The 25,046-nt window shown below is 47.5% G+C and overlaps 1 protein-coding gene across 2 annotated transcripts in view; it reads left to right on the top strand.

Annotated features, from left to right (window-relative positions):
* The first annotated feature begins 12,585 nt into the window (after positions 1 to 12,585).
* The window catches only part of ADCY4 (adenylate cyclase 4), a 43,689-nt gene continuing 31,228 nt past the window's right edge, over positions 12,586 to 25,046 (top strand). For both annotated transcript variants that reach the window (XM_044426836.1, XM_044426835.1), the window contains exons 1-8: positions 12,586 to 12,670; positions 14,358 to 14,823; positions 16,551 to 16,748; positions 18,581 to 18,742; positions 20,483 to 20,632; positions 21,798 to 21,952; positions 22,077 to 22,188; positions 23,664 to 23,791. In XM_044426836.1, coding sequence (XP_044282771.1) covers positions 14,656 to 14,823; positions 16,551 to 16,748; positions 18,581 to 18,742; positions 20,483 to 20,632; positions 21,798 to 21,952; positions 22,077 to 22,188; positions 23,664 to 23,791 — 1,073 coding nt within the window. In that variant the 5' untranslated portion in view covers positions 12,586 to 12,670; positions 14,358 to 14,655. The remainder of the gene's footprint in view (positions 12,671 to 14,357; positions 14,824 to 16,550; positions 16,749 to 18,580; positions 18,743 to 20,482; positions 20,633 to 21,797; positions 21,953 to 22,076; positions 22,189 to 23,663; positions 23,792 to 25,046) is intronic.

The following is a 25,046-nucleotide window of genomic DNA, read 5'->3' on the forward strand; positions in this document are numbered from 1 at the left end:
GGAGAGCCCTTATCGGCCTGCTGGGCCTTTCCATGATGCAAGCAGAGATGATGAGGAAAGCTCGAATATGGGCTGTGGCACTGAATCTCGGCTCCAGGACGCATGCCAACAGACACACCAGCTGAAACTCCCAAAGGGAAAGCCTTGAGCTGCTCACAAGCAGGAATTCAACAGGTATGGCTTGCCCTTCATCATATCGGCATGCAGGGGCAACTTTGCCTGTTGAATATTTTTCCTGGCAGGCAATGTCAGAACTGTGTTGGATCAGACCACAGTCCATCTGGTCCAGGATTCTGTTTTTGCATGGCCAAACAAATGCCCAGAGGAAGAGGCAGGTGGCATAGCTAGGGAGCAATGCACCTTGGGACTGAATTTCAGATATAGGGGATACATGCATGGTTAAGGGGACTTTGAAAGCAGGGTTTCTCCTCCAACACACTGATGGAGTTCAGACAGCTTAATGTCCCACACTCACAGGCTGAGCTGGGGATTGGGTTACCCTTGCTTTATCATGTTGTCAGAACTGAGCCAAGATAACAAATCATGGTAAGCAATCCGTGGTTTACAACCCAACAACAAACCGTAGGTTCCCTTCAGGGTTTGATCACAGTTAACATGCCATAGCTTGTTACTTGAGACAGCACAACGAACTTTATTTCAATGACAATTCATAGTTCAACAACCCACAATTGCCGAGTATGGTTCATCGTGTTGTCTGAGCTCAGTCACTGACTATTATTTGGTGCAAGTAACTTATGGCCCTCCAGAGGCTTTGGCCCACGACGCCATTTGGTTGTAGCCACCTTGTTCCATGCTGCATGACCATGAGAGCTGTAGGCCAAAGGACCACAAGGACCACAAGTCATCCACCCCTGAGAGATGTCCTTGGACTATTAAAAGTTACATGTGAAGGTTCCTTGATCTGGACCAACCTTTTCACTCTTAGTACTCTGATGATCATCAACTCTGGATGGTCCCAGGTAGATATACCTTCAGGCAGGGCTATCTGAGGACCTTCTTAACTGGAAATGGCAAAGGCTGAACCAGAGCATGGACTTGCTCTTGAAATATACTGCAGCCCATTAAGAATCATGCCAGACAAGAAATCTAGCAAGTCTGGTCTTCCTACGCATCCGCAGAGAGACGATGGCATTTTTTCATCTTCACACACAAATCGGTTCCTCTGACCACCAGCATCAGCAAGCCAAGGGTTAACTCCAGCCTCTACATGGCCCATGGTGGCTGGTGCTATATAGCAGCCTGTGACTGGGGGCTCATTAGTGAGACTCATTAGGCATGGAAGGACAGGCAAGGGCAATTCTCTGGAGCCTTCCAGTGGGCAGCGAGAAAGCTAATTAGCAATGCAGGAAGGTGGATGATTGATGGGAAAATGAAGCGTGGGTGGATGGAGAAGGGAAGCAGCGGGGAAGGTAGGGAGAGAATGCTGGGAGGTCCTTGCTACAAGTCCTGCATTGCCAACTGCCTTCTTGCTATCATTGAAAAAGAAAAGTCTTGCCTTACTTCTGAGTTAGGCACATTTAGTCCCGGTTGCTTTCCCATGCACAATTGTGTGAACCAATATTAGGCCTAAAATGAGATAATTTGCTCCGTGATTTCAATGGTGAGTGCTATGATAACAAGAATGGATGCTAGTTGTAACCTGGATCTCTGGCACAGAACCATGGAAGGGCAGAACTCAAATCACTGGAGAACCTCGTCAAACCGAAGCAGCGCTTTGGGGGCTCCTTCAAGCTGATAGAGCACCAAGACCTGCATTAAGGGGCCAAAGATCCCCTGCAGGCCATGGACCCCTCAAATGACCACCTAAAGAGCAGCAGGGAACAACACATCAGGGCAGCTGAAATAGACCCTGTTTTCCCCCCATGTGATTGTGAGGATGCCATTCTTAATGTGAGCTTAAAATGCAACATTGCATTTTAATTTTAAAATTGCACATGATCAAGGTATTTATCCTTATTTTAATCAGCATTGACAAAAAGGATTTTTGGTATTTTAACATAACAGGCATGCGGAGGCAGTTGCAAAGCATGGAATGGTGGTTGTAGGGTGCAGAAAAATCTTAGTGGTGTGTTTCACATCTGATGTGATACTCTAAAGCCCCCCTTTCCTGCCCCCAGTAAGACCTTGAAGTTTAAGGTCTAAATTAGCTAGTGGAACCGATGTTCCGTGATCTCATTATCTAAAGAAGTAGCTACAGAGCACTTGGACATTTTGGGTGCAGGATCTGGTCATCAATCCTTAACAAAATCGGCGACAGAAGCCCTCCTCTGGGAATCCTCTTTAGAAGACATTAGGAGACAGAGTACCCAGAGGAGGGCCTTCTCTGCAGTGGCGCCCCGACTATGGAATGCACTCCCCAGAGAGATCCACCTGGCGCCGTCGTTATTTGTTTTTCTGTGCCAGGTTAAGACCTTTTTAATTTAATCAATATTTTAATATGTTTTAATATTGAATTTTATTGTTGTATTTTATTAACTTGCAGCCAGAGTGGGTCAATTTACTTATGTTGTAAGCTGTCCAGAGATGCAAGTAATTGGACGGCATACAAATTTTATAAATAAATAAACAAAGAAACAAATAAATAAAATGCTTCTTGCACCAAAAAAAGTACACAAAAAGTACAAAAAAAGTAACACCCAAAAAGTAATAAGGTTCTGCCGCCTCTGCATGTACTTTTTAGTTAGTTCAGGAGAAATTCCATCCAGGAGGTGAACTGGGCAATGGGATTAATAAGGAGGGTCATAATCAATCTTGATAGTGGATTCATTTGGAACTTGGGGTTTGATGGTGTACTTTTGATCACACAAGGATTGTTGCCAGATCTTTCATTCTCCTGGCAAATGTTGACCAAAGGGGGGCTGTAGCTTGAGCAGCTAGCTGGGAGTTTGAGAGCAGGGGCTGAATAGAGGGTGATGGAAGCAGTGCAAGGGGAAATGGCTTGCAGAGGGACCTGCCCCACAGGGTTCTGGGTTGTCTTCTTTGCCATTGGGCTTCTCAAGGCTTTCGTTGGCCAAGGAATGGTCGGTTTCAAGTCACAGGAGCTCCTGGCTTTTCAGAGTGCGTCGTATCAATTGTGGAAACGGCAGCCTGATTCTGCTCTCTGACTATTCCGTGACATAAACTCCAGTGAAGAGTTGGCTTGGCAGATCAACCCTAAGGCCTGTCTAGCTCACCATCTGGTTTTCTGCTGCCACTAGGCTGCTACCTGTGGGCATGTACAAGCAAGGTGTAAAACTGAGGGGCTTCTTTGCATACACTTTCCCAGTGCCGAGACACACAGTCTCCTGATGCACCCTGCCTCACATTCAGTTAACTTGAGTAGCAGTGGTCCACAACAGCTGCTTTCTATGGGTAGATTGCTCCTGCATCTGGAGGTTCCATTTAGCTGCCACAGTGACAGGCTCATGGCAAAACTTTCTTCTCTGAACATTTGTTATATTATTATATTATTTTTACTCTCTTCTCTTCTATTGGCCCAATAAGCTCTCTAGGCAAATCACAGCAACAGATCATATGCAATAAGAACAAGTAAAAATGCACAGTACAATAAATCATCATAAAATACAAAACAAAATGCAAAAACTACAACAACCTATTCAATTAAGTCACAAGACTTGTTAAGCAGTTGACATAATGCCCCAATGTAATATAAAATTAATTAAATGCCCCATTATAGAGGGTGGTCTCAACCTGGCACTGAAAAGATATGAACGTTGATGCCAGGTTGGTCTCAGTGAGGAGCTTGTTCCATAACTGGGGGGTGGGGTCACCACTGAAAAGGTCCTTCTCCTTGTGGCCACCAACCAAGCCTCCCTTGGAGGTGGCAATCAGAGGCAGGCCCCAGTTCCTGATCATTGTACGTGGGACGTTTGTGGCCGGAAGTGGTGCTTGCTCAGGTACTGAGGTCCCAAGCTGTGTGAGTGTTCTGGTGGTGGGGAATCTCTGTCCCTTCACTTGCTGCAGTTTGACTCCCAGTCTCATCTCCCCTGACCACTAGCCACTGTGCTAATAGGGTTCATCATCTGCCAGCCGACTTGACCTCTTTCTATCCCACCATCCATCCTATGCAACTCCAGTGGGGAGTGAGCATGGATGTGGACCCACTATAGTCTCCCAGCCAGGCACTGGCCAAGCTTGGACCTGCTTAGCTTCTGCAAAGCTGCTGCATCATGTACCATCAGACCACGTCCTGCAGTGACCATCTGGCCAGAAAAGCCTGTGCAGGAACCCTCTGGCCTTTGTCCATGGTGGTGGAACCCGTCAAACAGGCTTAGCTGAACCTTCAGGCCTTCTCCATGCTGCAGCCTCTTCCTACAACTGGGGGGGGGGCAAATGGGGGGGGGTGGAGAAGAAGGACATGAAAGTGAAAATTCTCCTCCCTCGCACAAACATGGGTTTGTGTTATCTAGCCGGGGTAATGAATCAAGGAGAGTGACAGAAGGCCTGGAGTGGAAGGCACAGTGCAGTGGAAGAAACTGAGGAGGCAGGCAAGAAGGACAAGTGGAGACAATTAACTGGTCCATTGCATTCATAGGCAAAAGATGAAGGCAGGTGGGACGAGGTAAGGAGTGGAATTTGGGTCTCCATTGCACTGGATGGTGAGAGAGTGGCTGGGGCTGAGAACTGGCATATTTGGAATGTACCATTTTAGACCATGAGATCAACCTCTCCCCATCTGGGCCAAGTCCTGTTGAAAGAAAGGCACTCTGTACATGCTGAGATGCACTTTCCTCCACCTCCTCCTCCTTGAGGAGTCCCTGTGCAATGTGAGTCTTGGGAAAAACTTTAAACCAAGTTTTATTTGCAGCAGGGAGAAGCAAGCTGTCCCCTGGGGGTGTGATTTGTGGGTTTCAGGTAAGTGTCTGCAAGGCAGGGAAAGAACAAGAAGCAGGAGGGAAGGAGTGGATTTGGCAGGAATCCCCTTATCCGACTCTGCCAACAGCACTGCTGTTGGTGAAACTTCCTGGGAAGCTGGCCAAGCTACAGAGACCAAGAGCAGCACAGAAAGGACCGTGGGAGGCTTCTTATCCGCTCTTGGGAGGGACTGGATCTGCAGTTTTGCATTTTTGCCCAGGTTAGCTTGCATAATAAGGACCACTCTCCTGAGAATAGCCCAGTGCACCTACTCTAAGGTAACAGTGAAGGGAAATCGTGGCAGTGAGACACACTTGCAAAGTCATCTCTGTTTTGGCCCCTGGGCAGGGAATTTGTTCCAGGCCAGGAATGTGGATGTCCCCTGTGCTGAGATGGCCAGGTGGATCCACCACCTTGCTCCTGGCTAAAGCTACTGGACCTGTAACTCCTCAGCCAGCAAACCAGTCTCATAAGCCAGAAATGCTGAGTATGAGGACCAAGGAGTGAAGCCCGTCCCCTGAGGAAAATCAGTAGAAGTTTGATGGAAGAGAGTGAGAGAGAAAGACAGAGAGACCAGTGATCCCTCGGAAGAATCTGTCCATGAAGCGGGGGACCACGTGCCCCTGTGACTTGATCTGCACCCTGCTGAATGTGTGCAGGCTTCAGCCAGCCCTCGCAGGAACCAGCCAGGATTCCTTGTGAAGCGAGTTTTGCCCTTCTCCATTCCAGTGAACTTACAGCCCGCATACAGCTTAGCATTGTTCACATTCACTCCTGTAATTATGTCTTTGGCTATGAACAATCAACCCAGAGTGGGATTATGCAGTTTATCTAGTAGATCCAGTCTAGGACTGTGCTTTAGAGCCCAGTCTAATCTGTGGGCTGCTTTAACAGGGGAAAAAACCCTGGGTAAACATGCATTTGTGTATGTTGAAATGTAGGGTTTTGGGGCCTTCCCTCAAGCTCAAAAAGGAAAAAAAAAAAGATGGGGGGGGGAGGAGATCAAGCAATGCCTTTTTCCATTACAGAATCCCTCAGGGAGTGACTTTCCCATCAGCTGCTTCATTACATCTTCCCTGCGGTTCCGGTTCTCTCCACTGCCTCCAACATGGCCAGTTTCTCTAGAGGTCCCCAGCCAAGAGCATGCCTTTTGGCAGACGGCACCACTTCTGCTGCAGCTCTGAGCTGATGGTGTAATGAGTTTGTTGGGCTCCAGCCAAACTCCTAATGGGCTTCGTGCATTGGAGTACTTATGGACTAGGATGCTCATGGACTTATCTGTAAAGTGGCAGGTGGTGGCCGAAGACCAGAGGGCGAGCATTAGGTTAGCTTGGAAATGGAAAGAGGAGAGAGGGCTGGGTCCAGTAAACTCCTCTAAACTGCTCTCCATTAGATCTTGCAGCATTTCCAGAGGCCTCTTCCCCGCCCCCAGGTGTTCAAGCCACACAGATCATCAGAGGTTCTATTTCAAGAGCTCAGCATAAACCACTGAGAGCGTTGCTGTACCTTAAAGACTGACCCAATCCATCACAGGATACATTTCCCTGGATGGCAGTTCCACTTCAGGAACGTGTGATTGAAAACCAGTAAGGTGAGCCAGTGTGGGGTGGTGGTTAAGAACGTTGGACAGGGGACCTGGGAGATCGGCCTTGTGGTCCCCACTTGGTCATGAAGCTCACTGGGTGACAACCTAGCCTACCTCACAGGGTTGTTGTTGTGAGGATAGAAAGGAAGCTAAGCAAGCTGGCTTGGGTTCTTCACAAGTAGGAAAACAGCGGGATAGAAATGCAGTGTGATTGTGATGATGATGTGTCACATATCTAATGTACTGGATGAACCCTAGTTCATGAAACTCTAGGATCATAGTGGATGTGTTTGGACCAGATTTGCCTATGGCACAACCTGTGTTTGAAAGTGGAATGCATGTCTATGTGTTTGGGGAGATTGTGCAGAAGAGTAGAAACAGAACCCTTTATTCCCCGCCATAGTCCTGGTCCAGATGACAGCACGAGACCTGCTGTTTGCATGGGGTGAGGGAAGTCAGCCCTGGGAAAAAATATGGGAGGTTCTCCCCCACCACTTCCTTCCCTCCCTGACCCACTTTGGCCTGCCCATCACCAAATAGCAAACCCTCATGGCCCAATCTGGTTTGGAACTCCAGCAGGGAAGAGCAAAGTGTTGACGTTCTCCATCACCATATCAGGTTCCACACTGGGATTCCCCCCACCCCACCTGCCATTTACCCTAAAAAGCCATGTGGAATGGTGCCCCGTCTCATTCAGTTTGGTCTTCAGTCTTTAACGCTTCCTCCTGTGTTAGGAGACTTGGCAGTTTGTGGGGAAAGCAACACAAAGCAAAGCAAAGCACTGTTTTTGCAGCTTCCTGGATGCAGAAGATGGTTTTCCTCACCAAAGTGCACAAGATACACTCACAGGGTGCTCAGGAAGAAGGACGTTTCTGTGACAGCCCTTGGATAGCAGCTGTGGGTCAGAGTCAAGAATGCAGAGCCCGTCAGATGAATGGGAAGATTCACTGCATCGGGGCTGCAGGACCTCAAACTTGGGGACCAAATCTGGCCAGTGCAGCAGCCAAAGTTCATCCTCTGGGTTTCTGAGGAAGGCTGTGCCTCCCCATCACCCACTTATTGGGTGCTTTCCTGGTTTTTGTGCCATGTTGTCCTCCTGCAGTCTAAAAGGCACAGCACATACCAGCCTGCTTCACTGTAACTAGCTCTGGTGTATGATGTGCTTTTGTGTAGAACATCCCAGCTACCATCCGTCGCAATTTGGGTGAAAAAGAGAGAGCGCAGTGCAGGAAGAAAACTGCTCAGTCCCAGAGATCCAGAGAAGCTGCTGCTAGTTTGTAAAGAATGACTTCCAGCCTGGGGGCTGAATTTTGGTTTGGAGAACCTCGTGGGGTCTTCAGGGTGGAAGGGGTTGCAAGGGGGCATGACCCAAATACTGGGAATACCAGCCGAGTTTAGATTAAAGCCCTTGTTGCTGGTAAGTGAGTGTTTGGAGAGATGGTTCAACATTTTAGAAAGGAGCAGGGGAGTGCAAAAGCCAGGGACGAGGCATCAAATGGAGATGGGGGGACAGAGGGAAGGCAAGGGGCAGAAAACATGGCCTTTGGGGGACCCTGAAAGGCAGATCTGAAGCTCTGGTGGGCTGCGTTTGGCTTGTCGCCTACTGTGAAGCGACTTGTAAATCGCTTGTCTTCTGGAAATGCAAAGCAGTGCCAGAGAGGGAAAGTTCTGGACTCTTAGTGCACATTCTTGGTAACCTCCATGGACCCTCATTCCCTCAGTCTTTCCACAGATCCCTTTCCAGAATTATGTTGAAGTCCAAATTGGCTCTGGGCATAGCCCTCTAGAAAAGTACTTTTTTTATTAATCAAATAAATGATTTATTTATTTACCTTAAAAAGCCATTATTTACTGGTTCTAAATTATTATTCTAATAAATAGAATTATTCTAATAAATTAAATAGTAATTCTAATGAATTCTATTACCGGATGGTAATAGACAAATGTCCATCACAAATATCTCAAGTCGGTCATAGAACAAAAAGCACATCATCATAAATCCTCAAATGACTTTTTGATGTCAAGGATCAGGGCTAGGTCTTAAAGAGAGGGATTAGGGTATCTCTGAGCATGTGCAGAGTGTCTTTGTTCAACTGCTGAGGACTGCTATTAGGTGAAAGGGCTGGTGTGCGGAGGACTCCATGGCCCTTTCTGGCAAGGTTGCTTTTCAGCTGGCCACAAAATGCTGGAGAAGGGCCAGCTGCAACCCGCCCAGGGTGGGATCGCAGCTTTCTTCTGCTGTGATTCAGCAAGGAAATGAGCAGCAGGAAATAACGGCGCTTCCTCTCTTCTCTCCCGCAGAGGTAGACAAAATAGGACTGGGCGGTTCGTTGGGGATGGCAACATTTCCTGCTGGTGATGTTCTAGGTTTCCAGGGCATGTTGAGGGTTTTATTTTCCCAGCCCTCAGGGGGAAAAAGCTAGCTAGGTGTTGCGGTTTGCTTCATCACTGTGCTAAGCCTCAAAGCCAGGGCGATCAGATCTCTGCCAAATGCAAATGAGGGCAAGAGGGAAATTTGGTGACATTCTTTGAGGCCGTGTCCTAAGGATGCAAAGGTGAGGACAGCTTTGTGCTCACCCACTTGCATTTAAACACAAACACACCACATTTTAAAACAGAATATGAAGTTTCTAGCCCTCAAGATCCTCCTAAGCCCCAAAGGAAATGTATCCCTTCCTTTATGCGTGCATTGAGAGCCAATGTGGAGCAGGGCTTGGAGTGTTGGACTGAGACCTGGGAGATCTGAGGTCTAGTCCCCCCTTGGCCATGCAGCTCGCCGGATGACTTTGGGCTGGCTGCTCATTCTCAGTCTAATCTACCTCACAAGGTTGTTGTGAGCATGAAAAGAAAGCCTTGGGTTCCTCACAAGGGGAAAAACAGTGGGACATAGATGCAAAGTAATAAAAATAATGTTCCCACATTTATTCCCCACTTTTCTTCCAAGAAGCCCTGGTGAAAGTGACACCCAGGAGGGTTTCCCTATTTTTAGCCTCCTAAATACAGTGGGTTGGTATTGTGTACCCAGTTGTGGGTCACTGAGAAATCTGCAGTCCAAGCAGAGATTGCAGCCTCGACTGCCCGTGCCCAGATCCACCCCTAAATGTCTCACATGCCCAGTTCCACCCCTAAATGCCCCACCTTTTATCCAGGGAGGAATAACTGTAGAAATTGCCCCCTTCCTCTGTTCCAGTATTGGAATACCTAGAAAAGCATTATCTGTTAGATAGCTGCCTATAACAAATGTGCCCTGCCTTTGAATATAATAATAATAATAATAATAATAATAATAATAATAATAATAATAGCAGCAGCAGCAGCAGCAGCAGCAGCAGCAGCAGCAATAAACAATTTGGAAATTAGTGGAGTTTGGGGAGTGGAGCCAGTGGTTTGGCGGGGGGGGGGAGCGAGTCTAGGATATTTTAGTACACCTGGGGGCAGAACTCAGTGGAAGACCTGCCTGTTTGCCAGATATGTGCAGCCGTGTTTTCACAGCTGTGGCATTGGAGCAGACTAGACCATCACTGTCTTTTCTAGCCATGGTCACCCAAAAAACATGCATGGCCAAGCTGAGTCTGGTGAGCAGGCAGCCTTACCTGCAATAGGTGTGGAAAGCACCGGCTGGGGGGGTGGGGGGGGATGGCGATGCAATGGCAGGCAGTGTGGAACCCTGACTTTGGGGAAATGACTCTCTGCTCTGGGAAAATGGGAGGCCCTTGATGGACGGCATCTGTGCTGTGAAGGATGGAAAGCAGCAAGAAATGACATTAGCTGCCCTGCTCATTAGCGACTCTAAATGCGTCAGGAAGCCGCTGTCTTCCTTTGGCCTCATTAGTTGCCTGATTCATTCAAGGCCTTGATTTCTTTCATGATTTCACCTTTCCACATCCAAGCTACTTTCCCTTTCTTTTTGGCCCCTTTTCTCCCACCGGTCTCTTGGTGGATCATGGGGTATAAATGTGGGTGCATGTGTGGGTGCATACACACATGCACACGCATGGCATCCATTAATGATCCAGCAGCTGAAATCTGTCTAATTAGTATCTGTTCATATATTTAAATTTCACTGGATGGAATTGAAGTTTCATCTCAAGGGGTCCTCAAGGTTCCAACCTAATCAAGAGGACTTGAACTGTGAGATGGGGAACACACCAATAATTCCACAACTGATTTTGTGATGAAATTATCACTGGCCTGGGAAGGGGGACAGCCATTCGTCTTTTACAGGCACTCGGAACGCGAGTCCTGCAAACACAACAAACATGGTGCAATTCTCATTAATTCTCATTAAACCAGTGAGCACCAGGGTGGTATGGTGGATGTGGATGGAGAACCAGACTGGAACTTGGGAGATCTGTGTTCTAGTCCCTATTCAGCCATGAAGCCCATTGCGTGACTCTGAGCCAGTGACTCATTCTGCGATTTAGCCAGGAAGCTGGTTTAAAGTTGGAGAGGTTTAGGATTGGCTGCTATGTCTTGCATTGTGTACTTGTTGCATCACTTCCCTGCCATAAACCGGAATATAAATCTCTCTGGTGCCGTTACTGCAAAACAATCCTTTTGGAAGTCCGCTGAACTTATATTGTTCACCGAGTGACTACGGTTAATAACTCTGAAACCTGCAAACTGATAAATACACTTTTCACCCCCAGCTAATCTCTCTTTTTTCAACTATATAAAGGGGATGAAATGAGCAGGGCTTCTGATGATGAGGATGATGATGAAGATGAATGATTATTAATTTTATCTCTCCATTGCCATGCTTCTGATGGCTTGAGCTGCACTGATAACATTGCTAGAGGAGTTGTGAAGTATGATCAAGGGAAATAAAAACACCTTTACATCATGGTATAGTGGATACTTAGACTATGAACGGAAAGACCTTGATCCAAATTTCACTCCCCAGTCACTCATTTCTTGTTTAGCTTACCTGGCAGGGTTGTTGTGAAGACCAAAGACACTTGCTTGTTCTGAAGCAAGTTTTGCTGGGATCTAAATGACATTTATAGTATGATAAACGGCCCTTTTCATCTTCTCCACCCCCTGCCACACAGCAAAATCTTCCCTTCCCCAGAAATCTGGCAGTGGTGTGTCCTTTTCTTGCATTTTTGATCCCTCTCTTCTGCTTTTGGGTACCCCCACACCGTGTCACAAAGCTAAAACTCTGGATTTAATAGTTTTATGCCTGGGGGTGGCCACGCACAGACTTGCATTGGAGAAGCACACAACTCTTGCTTGGCCATGTTTCCTTGCTTTGTAGCTGCTTCAGCCTTCCTGATCCATTATAGTCATAGCCACCAGACTGTTTACCAACCTTCTTTCAAGCAGCAGCCAGTGCAGCTTCAAATCTTACACTTAAATCTGCATTTCATAGCGTGCGCTTAAATCGTCTCAGCAAGAGGGATAACAGAGCATCTGCTCCAGCTGCCTTGAGGGTCTCATCACTCCCCCCCCCAACACACACACACAGACCTCTGCCCCATAGGGATGCAAAACCCTGGAATTTGGCCCTGAGGTCCAGCCCTAGTTTCAGCACTGCCTCCTGTGGTCCCCCCACCATCAAAAATCCAGCTTGATTTTACAGATGCAGTGCTTGGGATATTTTGTCTCAGAAGGCAGCTTAAAACACATTCTTGGCCGTGGCCTCGCCTCAGCGGTGAGGCACCCAGCACTGCTGCAATGGGCTTTGAAATCCCCTCATCCCACCCTTGGGGTGGAGATGAAAGCGTTAATTGGCAGGAGTTTTAAAGCTCCGATTCAGTGACAGGGCTGGGCTATGCAAGGAAGACTTCCTGCAACTGCATGCTGAACAGCAGCCAGGAATTCAGGGAGGCAGCTCCGAGCGTGGAACTGGAGCAGGTGAGGAGCCAATGGGGCCCATGTGGACGGGATCTGTGAAGTGGGGAGCTGTGGATGCGTGTCTGGGGGAGAAGGCAAACCAGGCAGAGGGGACAGCAGACTAAGTGGGCACTGGGCTTTGCCTGCCTCCGCTCCCAGGCAATGCTTCTAGGCACCGGGAGGACCCAGAAATCCAGACACCAAGTACCAGGGAGAGAAGCCAGGATTTTGTGAAATGTCACTTCCTTAGGACGCTGAACAATGCAAGGGAACAGAGTAGAGGCGGACCTGTAACAGGGCATCGTGCTCTAGGAAAGCTCCTGGATTTCCGAGGAAGTGAGTTGTAGCGAAAAGGGGGAGCCAAAAAGATTTCAGGTGCGTACTGTGGCAGGGATGGGGGAAAGAGGCATTTGGCAAGCTTGGGTCTTTCCCTCAAACTTTGCCCATCCAGCTGCCCTATCAGATGATCTCTCCTTTATTCTGCATCCTTAATGCCAGCCTGTCTGTATTTCATGTATTCAAGTGTGAGCATAAGCGGGGTCCTTTCGTCATGTAAGGCTTAAAAGGGGAGTCCTTTTGTCAAAAGTGGAATGTAAGTGTTTCCTATCACTGTAGGAAAAATGTTGTTGGTCAGGAAAATATTTATCTTCCTAATTGCCTCCTCTTACTTTTCATCAGCCAGATTCTATCCAATTTTCTTTGTTCCTCACCATCACCCTTTGCTTTTTCCAGAAAACTCAATCCCAGCCATTCCAATAAGATCTGCTCTCAGACCATCGCCAACCTCGCTACAATTCCAAAACCAACTTTATAGGAATTCCTTCCTTCCTGGTTGTTATTCCTGTTAGTACTATAAAGCCTACAAGAGTACTGACAGTTTAGATAGTGAGTGGATGGTGTTTATTTGCTTTGTTTCATTCCTGAGGCTGTGATTATTAACAGACTATTTCAGGGTTTCATGGTTTCTCCTCCACCCTTTAAATCTTCAAAGCAGTCCCTTAAAAAGGAAGAAGAAAGGGCAAACTTACCAACCAAAGTATCCCTACCTGAAGTGCCTGATCCTGCCTAATCTTGGAAGCTTGGTTGAAGGTCTGGTTGAAATTTGGATGGGTGACTTAGATGTTGTGAACTGCTGAGAGAGTGTTGGTTGTGGGTGGGATAGACATGTAATGAGTAATAAAAATAACCTGAAAGCTAGATGGGCTTTTATAGAACCATTCAATGATCCTTGAGTTGGGACTGAGCCTTGGATCTGGTCTAATTCAACCCCTTGTTTGAGGAAGGAAATCTGGAGATGGAACATCTCCAGCAGATGGTGGGCTCCAGGTTTTTGAGGGCCTTGGACAAGACTAGGTCAAGGCCAATAGACCTCCTCCCTCAGTAAGCCCACCTTCTCACTACCATTAGGACCAGCTGCTCTTCTTCTCCTCCTCCTTCCCATCATGGCCACCACTTGCTTACTGAATAGGGAGGTGCATCTTCTGCACTGCCTTCTCAACTTCTGCAGGTCAACGAGCAGGTTGAAAGGGTGAAGAGCAGGGCCAAGTGCAGAGGCTCTTGGCAGTGGGTCCCTGAAGGGGTGTGGGCTCAGCAGCTGCTAGCTGTGCCTACCCCTGGCCCCAGCCCTGCTGTTCTGCCCCTGCTGGGAGGTTCAAGCAAAGGGAGCATAGCCAGGCCCCAAGGAAATGGGTCCCATTGTTACTTCTCTGTGTTGCTCAGGAAAAACAATCGACCAATGTGCCTGGTGCCTCCCACCATCTGAGAGGCAAACACATTTGGGGGCATAGGCTTTCACTGCCCACTCCCTGAAATCCATGCCTTGGTGAATTCAGTTGGGATGGTGGGAATTTTAAGTGGTGAGGTTGGATGGAGGAAATCTATGGATTGACGTCCAGTGTACGCAGAGCATATTGCTGCCAATGATCCCAAAAAATTCTGGCATTGATAACTTGTCTAAAGATGCATTGAGATAAAACTGATAGTTGTGATTAGCCACAGATCCCAGATTAACTTCCTGACAAATTATCACTGCCTTGCTTTAAAAAAAAATCTCTTTATTCAGGTCCTGTGATCCCAAACTTTCTGCATGGAGGATGCTGACTTCCCCTGACCCACAAAGATTTTCCTGAGCCTTGTGATCCACAGGGTGATCTGCAAAGTTGTGGCTTTCCATTCATAGCCAAGGGGGCTTTCTCCACCTGGCTGGACTCATCCGCTTTGACCATGGGAGTCCACAGCCTTGACCAGCAGCAGCTTTTGTGACAGCAAGGGGTGCTGGGTCACCATGCTGCAGCAGTCCTAAGGACAAGGAGCGGGTGACATTTCCGTGCAAGGTAGACCCTGGCGGGGGTGAGGAAGCCATGCCCTGCCAACGTCGCCTGCAGGCATCCAGCGACACCCCTCGAGAGGACCTCTATTACCAAACCTATTACAGCTTGAGCCAGCAGTATCCCCTGATCCTTCTCCTCCTGGTCATCGTGCTGGGCATCTGTGTGTCTCTCACTGCTGCGTCCTTCGCCGATGGCAGGGTAAGTAAGCATTGTTGTGGGGAATGGAAGGCTGTGTGGAGTGAGGGTGCCCAGGAAAGAGGGTCAGAACAGTTAGTGCTTTGCAGCAAATCAGATTGCAAGATACACTTTTTGGGGGAGGGATCTTCATTCCTTCATGTGCGGAGATTTCCCAGGCTCAGTCACTCACATCCTGGGTTAAGGTTAGGGAGCAGGTGCTGAAAAAAGCTTTTTCCTCCCTGAGACCTGTGGAGCTCTCTGCCAGGGCAAGAACTACATTCCAGCTTGGAGAAGCTCTTGCTTACATGCCAGTGGTGTAAAAGCTTGAAGGGTCATGGCCTGATCTCAAAACTGCCATCCCATCTGAGCTTAGGGGTGCAATCGTGTTCATGTTTAGACAGAAAAAGGGCCCTGCATTCCCAGCATCCTCCAATCACACCCCATTTTTTTCTGTCTAAACATGCACAGCATTGCATCTTAAGGCTCTTAGTGCCAGTTATGAAGCCCCAGAAGAGGCATTTCAATCTTCTAGAATGAGGGTAAGAACACAACAGAAACACCCAAATGACCTGCAGGGAGGGGGAAATGGGCTGAAGCTGGGGCAGAAGCAGCCCCCTGAGGAAACACCAGAGGATTGGTTTCTGACCACAGGTGGCCCAGAGTTTAGCTTACAGGTTGGAGGTTCAAGACCCTGGTATAAAGAATACTGGGCTGGTTAAAGAACTGTCTTTCCTGGTATAAGCATAGCTGTCCCCCAGTTAACTTTTCAAGAAGTTAGCCCTTCTTGAAAGGGAGATATGATAGAACTAGAGGGAAAAAGCAGAAGAGATCATCTCCCAATTTGGTGCAGAAGAAGAAAAGAGAGGATTCACTCCTAAAGGTTAGGAGTGAGTGAGTGAAGGAGAAAAGCTTATGGGATGGTGAGGAGTTAGACGAACCTTTCCTACATCTGTCATATATTAGCCCTTAGGGTCACCCAGAGAAATTGATTGCTGGTGGACAGAAAAGGACTTCTTCAGACATCCTGTAGAACTCACCACTGTAAGATGTGGTGATGGAGACCAGCTTGGATGGTATAGAAAAAGAAACAGGATGATCTCAATAGAACTACCACATTCAAAAACAGTATACCAGGTGCTAGGAAATAAATGACAGAAAACCACCATATCTGCTTGGAGGCACAAAAGGCATGGGGAGAAATCAAACATTGGGGAAGAGTGGTATGCTGCACCCACATTTCAAGAACCACCTGCCTGTTTCATTGCAACATTTCCTGTTCCTCTGATCATGCAGTGCTCTTTCATTGCTCAGACCAAGGTTCCATCCATCCAAGGCCCAGAACAGACTTCACTTTGCATATGTCTCCATCAGCTGTTTGCTCCTCCCCTTTTTACTCTAGGGGAGGCACAGATTGGGATCCTTCTGTTGGAATTAGGGAGGGATTTTACCATTCAGATCAGGGGTCCTGAACTTATTTTAGAGAAAAGAAAAGAAAAAGATCTAGATGCACATAATATAATGGCCAGTTGTGACCTCGGGTTTGGGTGGTTTTTCAGAGTCTAAAGCAGGGCTCTTTCACTTTCTTCTCTCCAGTGAAAGATTGCTGGCAGTTGAACTGGGGGTGTTTTGTTGCAAAGCATGTGTACTTTTTCCATCCTTGCGAGGATTGGGACCTCTCACTCCCTAGCCGAAAGGCAGGGCTTGCACGTGGGTGTGAGATTAATGCTTGCCTTCCCTTCTTTCCCCAGGATTTCTCCTCCAACCTGGGTTTTCTGATTACATTATTTGTTTCTCTGACCGTCTTCAGCCTCATCCTGGTCCTGGTGTGCATTGAAAGCATCTTCCAGCAATGCACCCGGCTCTTCTCTGCCATCATCTGGACCTGCCTGATCACCATGGGCTACGTCTTTGTCTTCACAGGAGGGGTGGTCAGTGCCTGGGACCAGGTGAGGTCTGATTGAGGCAGCATGATGGGATGGGAATCTACCTTACCAGTATGAGAAGACTGATAGATCTTAGGGAGTTTATTGAAATCTTCAGCATATTCAAATGAATTTTGGATGTTTAGAAGTCTCTCCCACATCTGACTGGCTTTGAGTAGCACAGACTTGTGGACTGAAAAGGAACACTTTTTGGAAGTGTGTGCAAATGTAGATGTACAAAAATATGGAGGGAAAGAAGAGCAGAACAAAAAAGGTGCATTTCCTCTAAAATATGAAAATGGAGATGTGAGAGCTGCACTTTTCACTTTAAGTCTCAGGCAGTTTTGTGCAATTTTACATTAGATCATGCACAACTTTGCACTTCCAAACAAGCACAAGTGTGCATGAGTACATGTGACTATTAACCCAAGTAAAATGACATTATCTACTAAGTATCAAATTGCATCAGTGAGTGGATAGCAGAATGGCAGACACTTGACAATCTGTTACACTTGAGTGAAGCAGATTTAGCATCGTCGGTGGGTCCTGCCTCTGACATGGCCAGGAGAAAGATTGCAGCTCTGCTCTCTTTCTGGGCTTCGGAGTGGCTCTAGGCTTGTAAAGCACCTTGGCACAGGACTCTCCATGGGCTGCCTGCTCATCCTAGCCCCCCTCAGCTTGCCTGTCAGTGGCTCTCCACCAATCATCACCAAGGGCCATTGCTCACCTCTCTGACTGGCACCGGATGGCTGCAATTTTGAATTTCCCATAATGCCCCTGTGCATTCCGAGGTCCAAGGATTGATCTCTAACTTATCCCAGGACCTGCCAGGACTGAACCCTTCTTCCAAGCGAGGCATGGCAGCAGGGTTGGGGAACAGTGAGTGCCAAAGTCCCCTCAAATGCGAAAGTTTAAAACAAGAACAGTCCCTGGAGATTTCTGGGAGCATAATTTTGGCCTAAAGCAAGGTGTGTGCTTTCTATCTTGTTTTAAAGGAAATCGGCACCTTGCCGGATGCTGTGTGCAATTGAATCCCTGAAACAGGGAAGCTGGGCCAAAGGGGAGGGTTTGCAGCCTGTGTGTTAATCCTACTCCTCCTTAAGATAAACTGTGTTAGGGCTCTAGGGAATTTAAATAGCAGAAAATTCTAAATTCCGGCTTATCTTTACCTGCCACCTGGTGAGGAGGTTCCAGGACATGTTAGCATCCATCCAAGGATCCCAAGGGCTGATGCCAGCCGCATGCGGACTGTGCCACTTCAGAATGCAGAATGTGGGGAGGCAGGCTCATGTGATGGAAAGCTGTTCCACTCTGTGGTTCAAAATGGCGTTTAAGGGTTCTCTTGAATGTGTAGTTTGCTGTATATAGGCCTTTCCGTATTGTTTAACCCCAGAGAAGCATCTATTCATGTCAACTACCATGTACCCCTTAAAGTGGTACAATCCTAGGAGAGTAGCAGCAGGATATTTTTTAAAATGAAAAGGTTAATTGAGGGACCACTGAGGACAGGAACTGTTGGTGTGAATGAAAGCACACAAGGAGAAATATCCACTTTCTTTGCACATGGAGAAATCTAACCGAATGAGTCCATTCTTCATTGGGGAGGCGGGGTTTAGAGATGGATGCTGTCTATGGAAGAACCAGGCCATAGTGGAAGAACTGAGAGCTTGGAAAGTCTGATGGTTTTAATTGGCCTGGTGGATCTTGTGATGCTTGTTCCAAAATTAGAAGGAATGCGGTGGGTAAATTCCCCAGCAAATTGCCAGACTTGGACTTCCTTCCCCATACAATGGAAATTATTCCCCTAATGTGACTGCAGCTGGAAGGATGACTGATGCCAAGTCCTTTCTTCCAAGGTCTCCTTCTTCCTCTTCATCATCTTCATTGTCTACACCATGTTGCCTGTTGGCATGAAAGACGCAGTGGCGGCTGGCATGATCTCCTCTCTCTCACACATCATAGTCCTGACTGTCTACCTCTCAATGGGGCATGGCTCACAGATGGATTTGGCTGTGCAGGTAAGTCTAACCCACTTTCCCCAACACAACTTGACTACTGGGAGATGCACACTTCCACACAGATGTGCCTTCTCTCCATCCTTGGACCAACCAGTCTGTCGCATCTTTAGCTCCTTGTGCTCTCCTAGGTTTTACTTCCTTTATCTGCAGGCAGTATTGATTGCACTTATAGGCCTAGACAGCCCCCATTTATACACGCCTCAGGAATGACCGAGGTCCAGTCGCATTCAGAAAGTGCATGTACAGAAGGATTAGAGCAGTGGCCAACATCTTGACAGGCGCTTTAGCATTGGGTGCCATGTGGCAGTGTGCCATCAACTCCTTATTTATTTAGTTAGTTATTCATTTAAAGCTTTTATATCCCACCCTTCACTATGTCTCAGGGCAGTAATGCAATAAAATAAAATAAGACACAGCACCAAGATATTACAATAAATAACACCCAAGCTTAAAACAATATTAGCATTTAAAATAATGGGAAAATAAAAAGGTTTTGGCCTGGCTCCAAAACGAAAAAAGCTTCGGCGACAGGCACACCTCTCTGGGGAACATGTGCCATGGCTGGGGTACCACCACAGAGAAGGCTCTTCTCCAGGTAGTCACTCTTTCAAACTCCTTCAAAGAGGGTTCCCAAAGAAGGACCTCCGATCCAGATCTTAGGAGGCAGGCAAGTATGTATGGAAGGAGATGCTTCTTCAAAGATCGAGCTCCCTAAGCTGTGTGAGCCTTGGATCCATCCTTCCCTTCATGATGCCACTCATGAGCTTGGCATACGACATTTCCACCTTCTTATCCACTTTGTCTGTCAGTTTGCCATCCTGCTTTGTCATCCCTCTGTCCTTTGCCTGTCAGTTCTGTCCATTTTGCAGTTCTCCACTTCTTCGTCCATACATTCTGCCACCATTTCCATCTTCCTCCAGTCCACTTCTCTATCTGCCTACCCACCCACCCACTTGCCCATCCATCTATCCATTTCTTGCTATACCTCTTGTTTTCATCATCTGTCCAAGTGTTGGCATAGAAGGGGTCTATGTAGGTCATTTCATCCAACCCCCTGATCCTTCCAGGAAATCTTCATATGGAGCATCCCAAGCAGACAGTTGCCAAGCCTCTGTTTGAACTGGAAAACCTTCCATATTGGGGATGAGATCCTCAAAGCTGGAGATCAAATCTGACTCTGCTGAAGAGCAAATCTGACCCTGTGGGATTCCGCAGAAGGTCTCAGAACCTGTCCTGACTACTGATCATTTGATAGTTCCCCACTTTCATGCATTCCAGTCCTAACCTATTCTAAATGGCAGAAACTCTTCTCATAAGGCTTAGCCAGCAGCAGTAAGCACCCTAAACCCAATATGTTGGCATTGGTGGGTATTTTGGCTCTCCCCCTTTTCTCTTCAGCCTTACTTGTCACTGGAATGTGGGCCAAAGTGGAAGCCAGATTTTGGGTATAAAGAACTTCAACACCTCCCACTGTAGGAAACTGCTCCCCTTATGGAACTTCTCTTCCTGTAAAGACATTTCTCCTCATATTCAGTGAAAGCTACCCTCCTGGAATGGAAGCCCACTCAATCTAGAACCGTGGGGCTGTGGTGAACACCCAAGTGTTTTAATAGAATTGCTGGTACCACTGGCCAGTACACCCAGGTGGCATTCCATCCTGGGCTTTCTTCTACCTGCCCTGTATCATGGTACCATCATCTCCCAACTTGTTCTCATTCAGCACCCTTTGTCTGCTTCCAGCTCTTGGCCAACCTTGTCATCTTTGTCTGTGGCAACTTGGTGGGTGCTTACCACAAGCACCTGATGGAGGTGGCCTTGGGAGAGACCTTTCATGAGACTTTCAACCTCATCCAGTCCCGAGTCAAGCTGGAGTCAGAAAAGCGGCACCAGGTGAGTGTGAGAAGAAGTACAGAGGGTGGCTGAACACATCCTTTGTGTTCCAAAGGTCTCAAGTTCCATCCATGGTGCCTCCGGGTAGGTTCTCTGTCTAAAACTCCTATGGAGACACCAGCAGTTATTGAGTCAAAAATATAACTTGGTGTAAGGCAGTGTCCAATGTTCCTATGGATCAGGTCCCTCTGATATGCGTTTTTCATTTACACAGTGAGAACTGCCTGGCTGGAGGATGGATCTTTCTCTGGATATTCAGGGAAAAGCTTGGACACACTCTTCTCCCTCTCCCTCTCCCTTTAATGGAAGCTTCAAGGTTCACTACCAGCTTATTGTAGAGTCAAGACAGCTCAGCATTAAATCACTTCTTGCTGAAGCTGGTAAGGAATTAGTAGGGATGCGTGAATCCAGCTTCTCATAGTTCTCCCAATTTCCTACAGACACTCATTCTGACTTGTGTCTGTATCCAATCACGAGTTTTGTTTTGTTCTGTTCTGTTTTCCTTTTTTCATGAATAACCACGCATATTTTCATGTGCATTTTTTCTATATGTACCTATGTTCACATGTCTGAAAAATATGCATGTTCTCCCCCTGATTTATATTTGTGCACTTTCAAGTATGTATGTATGTATTTATTTATTTATTCAATTCATACCCGGCCTTTTTCTTTTTTTAAGAACTCAGAGCAGCTTACATCATTCTCCTCCTGCTGCTCTCAATCTTTTCCCCACGATAACAACCCAGAGGGGTAAGTTGTGCTGAGAGTTTGTGAATGGCCCCAAATCACCCAGTTGCCTCCATGGTGGAGTGGGGACTAGAACCCAGGTCACTGGAGTTCCTGTCCTGGTCTCTTAACTGCTATTCCACACCAACTATTTTTACATGCACATTTTTCAAAAGAATGCTACCAAACACCTTTTTTTTTGGACTGTGAACTGCACTGCAAACCCAGAGTATGCTGATTTTGACTGGACTTTGCCTCTGAGCCTGTATTCAGTCCAAAAGATCCAAACTGTACAAAAGTGAATGGAAAATGAACTGAGATGGATTCCTCACGCATCCCAAGGCATTAGTTTATCCAGTCCTGGAAGGCGCTTTCAGATTCACCCAGTGGTATTTTTCTCTCCTCCACACCTTCCCCCCCGTGTGACTGATAACTGTAGGAACATCTGCTCCTGTCCATCCTTCCTGCCTACATTGCCTTGGAGATGAAGGCTGAGATCATTGAGCGGCTGCGGGATGGAGGCCAGGCACAGCGTCGGCATGAGAGCGCCAACAATTTCCATAACCTCTATGTCAAACGGCACCAGAACGTCAGGTACTGCAAGATTATCTGGCTGAGTTTCAGAGGCTCAGGGCTAGGGATGGAGGGCTTTGGAGGCTCCCCATAAACAACAAATTCACTCAGTTGTTCTCTCTCTCTCTCATCCTCCACCTTTCAGCATCCTGTACGCAGACATTGTGGGGTTCACACTCTTGGCCAGCGAATGCTCCCCCAAGGAGCTGGTCCTTATGCTCAATGAACTCTTCGGCAAGTTCGATCAGATTGCCAAGGTGAGCCAAGGCAGGGTGGGGTGCTTTGCACATAGCGAGAAGCCTCTAGGAATGATGCCCACATGAAGTCTTCTCCTGGCCTCAGTGGCTTGGAGCTCTGTGTGAACCAAGCCATGCCACCTGGAACCAGGTGCCATTTTAGGTTTGCAGGTGACTCATCAGCCACTCCAATAATGCATCCTGTCTGGGTCCGCACATAATTGTGACATCACAACCTGATTATGCAGAAGGTCTGTTGCCACCATGACAGGGAGGCCTGCTGGGAAATTCATCCATGCTGGAGTCTTTTAACATGGGGATGAGGTCTATCTCTTCCCAAAATACCTAACTTACGACTGATCTTAGGAATTTCAGTTCCTTTAGAGAACTGTTTGCCTGAGCTGAGCTGTACCCCAGGTGTGCCAAGGAGGCTGCTCATGGAGGCAGGGATATATCAGCCTCCCACCCCAATAAAGTTAGTAGTGTCTTTAAAAATTCTTATTGTATACCATACTGGTAGCTTTGCTGAAGGGCAGCCTTGAAATCTCCTGAACCAAACCAGCTGACCCAACAAAATGAATGAAGGCTGAATGTATGGGACTTATATTCAAGCATTTTTAAAGTGCTTGTTCTTAAATGGTCCCCTTTCCCCAAAGGTACCATCTCAGCATATGGGGGTGGAATTGCAGCAGGTCGTGAATGGAAGTCCAGGTGCTGTTGATACCTTTAGAGTTGGGAGATGCCATGGAAAGAGCCACTTCCTCCAATCCAATGCCCTCCATGTGTGCCTGACTGCAAACTCCTTCCTTCCCAGGACCATGGTTCAAATCAGTGCTCCACCCCAGTGTTTCTTGAGTGACTCTGGGACACTCAGTCTCTTTCTTATGAGGCTAAAATAGGCAGAAAGAATTAGGCATGTTGCCTTGAATAACATATAAATGAGGTAGGACCATAGCAATCAGCCAGTCAATCAGTTAATCCATCAATTTGTGCACTAGTCTTGGAATGGGGAGTCCAAAGTTTGAGGTTAGTGGGTAACTTTGGGTGAGAGTTGGCATCTCTGACCTACCTTATAGGGCTGTTGTGAGGATGAAGACCATATATGCTGTCCCGAACTCTTGAGAGGAAGGATGGATGCAATGAAACAGACAGTATTTTGTTCAGGATTATTCATACTCAGTGTTGACCCACTGAAATTAATGGAGTTTAAGTTTGCCAAGACTCATTGACACCCTATTGATTTATATGGGTGCACTCTAGCAGGATAAATAAACTTTTCAGCCGTGGGCACATCTGGCAACTTGGTGAGATGCCAGTCAAGAATGCCAGGGGCAGCAGCGCTGAGAAAGAGGATGAGTAGCAATACGGGTCTATGCAAGTTGACTTGCTCATCCCTCTGAGCTGAGATGGTACCCATCTGGGTGGCTCTCAAGGCACCTGTGGCCATGAAGACCAACTTATTGCCCAGGGTGGCAAACCTGTCTCTTCCGTCCTAGGATAACGAGTGCATGAGGATCAAGATCTTGGGCGACTGCTACTACTGCGTCTCTGGGCTGCCTGTGTCACTGCCCAACCATGCCCGAAACTGCGTCAAGATGGGCCTTGACATGTGCCAAGCCATCAAGTGAGTAGAGGACAGGACTGGAGATGCTATGGAGGGTTTCTGTCCAGTGTGCAAAGGATGTGCAATAGGAACAGTGGTGGCATGGGATGCACTGCTTTGACATGGTCATCTGGGGATGGTCCTGCCATGAGGTCAAGTGAGGCGGCTGCCTCAGGTGGTAGGCATTAGAAACATAGAAACAGAGCGAGTCTGAAGGGGGCTCCCAGGCCATCTAGTCTGACCCCCCGGCTCCAGCTGGCTCTGTTCACGACATGCCTACCATGTGCATGTCCAGTCTATCCTTGAACACCCTCACTGATAGGGTCTCAACCACCTCCCATGGAAGCCCATTCCATACCCTCGGGGTCCTAACTGTCAGGAAGTACTTCCTGGCATCCAAATTGAACCTTGATTCCTTGAGCTTGGCAATGTTGGAGTGCATCCTGGCCTCCTCTGCAGGGGAGAACAGGTCTCTACCCATCTCCATGTAACACCCCCTCACATACCTGTATGTTGTCAACAGATCCCCTCGGAGTCTCCTCTTCTCCAGGCTGAAAAGACCCATTTCCCTCAGTCACACCTCATATGCCTTTCCCTGCAATCCAACCACCATGCTTGTGGCGCTGCACTGGTGGCCAAATGTGTGCAACGGATGTGCGATGGGAACAGCTGTGGCATGGGATGCACTGGTTTGGCATGGCTGTCCAGGGATGGTCCTACCATGAGGTCAAGTGAGGCAGTTGCCTCAGGTGGTGGGCAGTAAGGGCAGTGGGGAAATGCCTCAGTCTGCTGACCTCTAGCGGTGTGAAAGATGCCATCCCATCATCTGTGCTGAATTATGATTTATCTGCCCATTTCTGTATATGGGATGGGTGAAGCGGCCCTCTCTCTTGTCTTTTTGCTGAAGGCATCAAAATGTCTTGGGCCAGCCCTGTGTGTATCACTGAAGATCTGTTCTCCACCCACCCACCCACTTCCTTGAGTAATGTCTTTCCAGAGGTTATGTGGGGAGAGCTTAAAGGGATTTTGATAAACTATCTTGGGTCCCACTGGGGGTAAATTAGATGTGCTATTTCTTGTATTTCTTAAATTGAAAGCCTTAAGAGCTTGGGTGAAGGACAATTAAAGGGCTACTTTCTTCTGCAGGAGTCACCTATTCCTTAAGGACTACAGAGGTAGCATTTGCAATTTATAGTCCCCCTTTCTCTATACAAGGCCAGTTGTATTGGAAGGGCAGCCGATTGTCTGGATGTTTTCTTTATTTCTACTACCGCCA

The sequence above is a fragment of the Varanus komodoensis genome, unplaced genomic scaffold (genome assembly GCF_004798865.1).
Source record: "Varanus komodoensis strain SLA01 unplaced genomic scaffold, ASM479886v1 scaffold187, whole genome shotgun sequence".
NCBI classification, from domain to species: domain Eukaryota; kingdom Metazoa; phylum Chordata; class Lepidosauria; order Squamata; family Varanidae; genus Varanus; species Varanus komodoensis.